This window comes from Apium graveolens, chromosome 6 (genome assembly GCF_009905375.1).
Source record: "Apium graveolens cultivar Ventura chromosome 6, ASM990537v1, whole genome shotgun sequence".
Taxonomy (NCBI): domain Eukaryota; kingdom Viridiplantae; phylum Streptophyta; class Magnoliopsida; order Apiales; family Apiaceae; genus Apium; species Apium graveolens.
Genome location: NC_133652.1, coordinates 9,847,801 through 9,853,540, shown reverse-complemented (window position 1 = coordinate 9,853,540; position 5,740 = coordinate 9,847,801). Strand labels below are relative to the sequence as shown.

The 5,740-nt window shown below is 36.1% G+C and overlaps 1 protein-coding gene across 1 annotated transcript; it reads left to right on the top strand.

The window, feature by feature from the left end:
• Positions 1 to 211: 211 nt before the first annotated feature.
• Positions 212 to 5,740, top strand: LOC141664135 (protein NSP-INTERACTING KINASE 3-like). Its single transcript, XM_074470030.1, has 11 exons — positions 212 to 1,142; positions 1,987 to 2,116; positions 2,254 to 2,325; positions 2,448 to 2,591; positions 2,703 to 2,774; positions 2,869 to 2,928; positions 3,016 to 3,104; positions 3,205 to 3,354; positions 3,618 to 3,959; positions 4,452 to 4,843; positions 5,106 to 5,740. Exons 1-11 carry the CDS (start codon positions 1,040 to 1,042, stop codon positions 5,418 to 5,420), a joined length of 1,869 nt encoding a protein of 622 aa, XP_074326131.1. The 5' UTR covers positions 212 to 1,039; the 3' UTR covers positions 5,421 to 5,740.

Genomic DNA, 5,740 nt, shown 5'->3' with positions numbered 1-5,740 from the left:
CTATCTTGTAAATTTTGAGAAGTGACCTTCGTATTCCTTAATTTTTTCAAAAATACTTTCACATATTTTTTTAAAAATTCAGATACTCCTTAGCTACTGGTTTCGCCTCTGCCCTACACTATATCAATTATCAAAAACGAATATTTTGCCACTTGAGTTTTAAAAGTCCAATAATTTGAACTGTCATTTTACAGTGTCGTGTCTATGGCCATCAAGCTTTTTGCCACTTTGTTTTGGCCTGTTTGTGTTTGTATCTTCTCTGATAAAACAACAAAACAGATAAAGTTTGTGTACTTAATCTTGAAGTAATAATGTAGAGCAGAATATTTGAGCATGAAGAACCAAGGGAAGAGCTAAACTTCAACACCAACAACAAAAAACCTCAGCTCAAATTTGAGGGTATCAAACAGATACAGAAAAAAAAAAACCTGAGCAACATTCCTGATCCTAGATCTCAAGATCCAAATATTATTATCAGGGTGAGCGAAAATGTAACCCAGAACCTGAGACGATAGCCCGGACCCTTGCACCAGACTATTCTCGGGTTTCAAGAATTTCAGTTTTATTAGTATTACAGTATTATTTTAATATTTTCTTCCCAGAAAAACACCTTTTTGTTTGTTCTCATCTTTATCCAATGCAAACGGCATGAATAAAGTTTCATCAAATACTGCTTAGTGCTTATTATCAGGGCCTCTTTTTTTTTTGGCTAAATCATCATGGGTTTTTTGTGTTTTGAATATATAAAAAGACACGTAGATGTACAATTTTACATGACCACTTAGTTTGTTTAGAGAGTTGGATATGGAAGTCAAAAAGGGAAGTTCATAGTTCTATATATAGAATGGTGGTTGCTTTAATGGATGCTGATTCTTGGACTTACATTTGTCTTGTTGGATGTTTGTTTAGATAAGGGAATATAAAGGTGGTGGAGTGATGGTATATTCACATGCCAGTGGCTTCTCTTAATTGTTTTTTTTGGCTTTCATATAAGGGTTTGATGGCTGTGTAAATTTTACTCAAAACTTGTCAAGAAAGAATGGAATTTTTGTTCAATTTTCTCTGTGGACTGCAAATTCTGCTTTTGACACTGTTGCAGGGCTCTTCTGCTACTCTTTCTCCTTCTGGAGTAAACTTTGAAGGTTTGTTTCTGTTTTCGATTTCCTTGGTTCTTTGGCAGTAGTATGAATTTGGACAAGTAGCATCTTTATTGCTGTAGAAATTAGATATGATGGTCATTAAGACATTAACAATAGGATGCTCATGTTGGTCATATGTCTGCATGTGTGTTTGTGCTTATTTGTTAGCATAAAGGCTTTAATTTGATCTTACTCGGGCTTCCAAACGAGCTTGGGAGCTGTGATACCATTTTAAGTTATTATCTCTTCTAAAACCATAATGTGTTAGTTGAAGGGCTTGATTGGATCATGTATCTTTAACCATATTTATTGTTTTAGGCTTTAGCAGTAAATTCAGAGTCCATCATCTAAAGTTTCAAAGTTTCTCGCTTTGTTTCTCTGCTACCTTCTCAATTTTCTCAGCCTTTCTCCTATCAAGATATAGTCTATCTCTGATATTTCAGTGCCTGGAAGAGCTTCTGGGTCATGGGCCAATGTCATGCATGCATTATTGGCAAATGGCAGTCACATACATGGGCGGATCCAGGAATTTTCGTTTAGGGGACACAGGGCAAATTTTAAGATGACACCTTTATATATTTTAATTTTGAGGGGCACTTTCATATATTTTGAAAAAAAATAATGGTGAAAAAACGTAAAATTTGATTTTTTGGGGGTACACGTGTCCCTCGGTGCCCCTTACTAGATCCTCCCTTGGTCACATATGTGCCTGAAAACATGAGAATAACTTTAAGTGAATAGAACTGCAGGCTGCAGCTGTGCATTTCTTACTTTCAGCAATTTCCCTTTGCTGAAAATTCATGATTTAAATCAATACCCATATATGTGTTCTGCTATATCAATGCAGTTGTTGCGTTGATGGCCATTAAAAGTGATTTAGCTGATCCTCACAATGTTCTGGATAATTGGGATATAACATCTGTAGATCCTTGTAGTTGGAGGATGGTCACCTGCTCTGATGGTTCCGTCTCTGCTCTGTGAGTTACTTGACCCCTTTGATGTCAGTAACTTTTTTAGATCTGTTTCTTTTAAAGAACTTGGCTAAGATTTCTGAGAAACTGTGGTGTTCTGAATGTTAATATTTGTATATATGCTTGTTTTTTTCTCTATTTAGAGGGTTACCTAGCAAGAATTTGTCAGGAAGCTTATCTACAGGGATTGGTAACCTCACTAACTTGCAATCATTGTAAGTTTACACTAAGTAGCTTATTCTTCAGTTAGCTGTTTGTCCTTAACTTGGTGTGCATTGTCGCGCTTGCATGAAAATACTGTTTACACCTTCCACATTCTGTTTTGAATGCTATATAGATTGATGCAGAACAATGCCATTTCTGGCTCTATTCCTGCTTCTGTGGGGAAATTGGAGAAGCTGCAGACACTCGATCTCTCCTCCAACAAGCTTTATGGTCAAATCCCTATTTCTTTTGGTGACCTTGGGAACCTGAATTATTTGTGAGTTACAAAACTTTTTCCATGCTGACAATAGTTAAAGTTTAAAAGAGAGGCAACATGAGTATTTACACATTTCAATATTTCATGTTAATTTTACTTTGAGCAAGCCAGGCGGTTAAACAACAATAGTCTTACCGGAACTATACCTGAATCTCTGTCAAGAGTTGGTGGTCTCACTCTCGTGTAAGTCATTGCAGAAAACCCGAGAAACAAGCTAATTTTTTTTTTATTTCTCCAACGCCACATTTAATGCTTATTGCACTTGCAATATTTGCAGGGATTTGTCGTTCAACAATTTCAGTGGTTCTTTACCAAAATTGTCTGCCAGAACTTTCAAGTGAGGTTTTACTTCTGAAGTAATCATCCCATTTTTAGCCTATGTAATCTTAAAGGTACTAAAGTATGCTTATGCTTTAAATTTCAGGATTAACGGCAATCCTTTAATCTGTGCCAAATTATCTGCAAAAAATTGTTCAGTTGTCTATCCAGAGCCTCTGTCCCTTCAGCCAGATGGTAAGAGTTGCATGATCATTTTGGTTCAATTCTTGTTTGTTTTTGGTTATTTGTCAATTTCTCTCTGGCCTCTGATAATAAGTCTATATTATCCCTTCAGATAAAACTGAATCAGGAAAAAAAGACCACAACCACATAGTTATTGCCATGGGTGCAAGTTTTGGTGCCAGTTTTCTAATCATTATAATCATTGGCTCCCTGGTATGGCGGCGACACAAGCAAAATCAACAGATCTTCTTTGATATTAATGGTCAGTACCTAATCTGTATGTTCTTGTACTTCTATGGAGTTGTATATTTCGTGCCAAGTTGTAATTGAAGAATAATACTTAAGAATTCCTTCACAATTTTAGATCTATTTATGCAGCAAACATTAGTTGAATTGCTCAAACACAGAAATTAATTCACTATGATTATCAAAATTTATATTTTATCATGTACTTGAAATCAGAGGGACTAATATGCAATTACATAAACTTTGATGCATTCTTAGAAAGGAATTGTTATCTCGCAGATCAATATGATCCAGATGTATGCTTGGGACATATGAGGAGGTATGCCTTCAAAGAACTTCGAACAGCAACTAACCATTTTAACTCCAAGAATATCTTAGGGAGCGGGGGATTTGGTATTGTTTATAAAGGTTGCTTAAATGATGGAACTATGATAGCTGTCAAGAGGTTGAAGGAGTACAATACTCTAGGGGGTGAAATACAATTTCAGACAGAAGTAGAACTCATAAGCTTGGCCCTTCATCGGAATCTTCTCCGGCTTTTGGGATTCTGCACTACAGAGAATGAAAGGCTTCTCGTTTATCCATATATGGCAAATGGCAGTGTGGCTTCTAGATTAAAAGGTTAGTGGCTTAGAGTAAAATTGAATATTAGTCTTTTTATACTGCAAGTTCATATATATAATCTTCTCTCAGATTTTGTGATGGACCTTTTAGCAACAGCAGTCACATTGAAAATGTGCCTAATATTACAAAATTTGACCTGTAACACCTTAGCATTAGCAGGATGACTCCGTAAACTTGGTAAAAAACTTGTAAAGGTCATATCTGAAATTCCCGCTTCAGCTTGGGAGGTCCCTATGTATGCAGTCTTACCGATGCGATCTTGATATAAATTAAGTTATCTTCATGCTTTTATTTTCGGGTGATAAATGGTGTGCCAATAAGCAATAAGCTAACTGAAAACCTAAATTTTCTACTAGTTGTTAAATTATTAATAAAAATCCAGCAGCTCCACCAGTCATGTGCTCTGTCAAAATAGAAACTAGAAAATGACAATAAGAAATAATTTCATGTGTCTTGTTTTTGTTATATGACATATAGTTGCATTTTCAGATCATGTCCGTGGCAGGCCAATCTTGGATTGGTCCAGACGAAAGAAGATAGCTTTAGGTACAGCACGCGGATTATTTTATCTACATGAGCACTGTGATCCCAGAATTATCCATCGTGATGTGAAGGCAGCTAACATTTTGTTGGACGAAGACTTTGAGGCAGTTGTAGGTGATTTTGGGTTGGCAAAGCTATTAGATCATCGAGATTCTCATGTGACCACAGCAGTCCGGGGTACTGTTGGCCACATTGCTCCGGAGTATCTGTCAACAGGTCAATCGTCAGAGAAAACTGATGTTTTCAGTTTCGGGATCTTGCTTCTTGAGTTAATCACCGGTCAAAAGGCTCTGGACTTTGGTGGAGCAGCAAATCAGAAAGTTGTGATGCTTGATTGGGTATGTTATTTATTATAATCTCGCATAGCTTCTGTTACTAAATTAATTCTTTAGCATACAATGTGGCTACATATAAAGACCAAGGATAACGTAGATGGTGTTAAAGTAATTATTCCGTCTAAAATCTTAAGGTGATAGAGGAAGACCCGAACATGATCTTATACTCTTTAACACTCCTCTCAATCGTACAATATTTTTTACTACGATTGACAACGACAAATGCAACCAATACCACGGCAGTTTGATCTCTTCTTATGTGCAGGTGAAGAAGCTCAGTCAGGATGGAAATTTAGAACTAATCGTAGATAAAGATTTGAAGAAAAAATATGACAAGATTGAGTTGGAAGAAATTGTGCAGGTAGCTCTGTTATGTACTCAGTTCAATCCTGCTAATCGTCCGAAAATGTCAGAAGTATTACGCATGCTGGAAGGGGATGGTTTAGCAGAAAAATGGGAGGCCTCACAAAGAGATGAAACGCCAAGGTACAGAATCTCAGAAACTCCTGAAAGATATTCAGATTTCATAGAAGATTCTTCACTTGTAGTTGAAGCAATGGAACTTTCAGGTCCTCGATAAATTATTACAGTTCTTAATAATGCCCCTCAGATCAGTAATACATAGGTAAAACTATAAACAGAAAAATACTGATTCGGAGTTAGTAGTTGCTCGGAGCTGGTATAGTGATGTAAAAATAGAAACTTCAGATGTAGAAAGCCAATTTGTATAAGCATGTATTTTGTTGAACATGGCCTGGTTAAAAGATCCTTGTTCTATTTGATAATTAATCATGTACTTATTTGTTGAATATGGTGAGAACCTTGTTGTTATCAACAAGTATGTAAAGGATTATACATTGAAAATTTTCTTAAATAAAACAGTGCCGAAATATCAAGAAA

Excerpts from the sequence above, each read along its gene's own strand:
- LOC141664135 (XM_074470030.1), top strand. The coding sequence starts at position 1,040 with ATGGAATTTTTGTTCAATTTTCTCTGTGGACTGCAAATTCTGCTTTTG. Across the intron at positions 2,326-2,447 it reads CTCACTAACTTGCAATCATT|ATTGATGCAGAACAATGCCA; the intron begins GTAAGTTTACAC and ends AATGCTATATAG. Across the intron at positions 4,844-5,105 it reads AAGTTGTGATGCTTGATTGG|GTGAAGAAGCTCAGTCAGGA; the intron begins GTATGTTATTTA and ends TCTTATGTGCAG.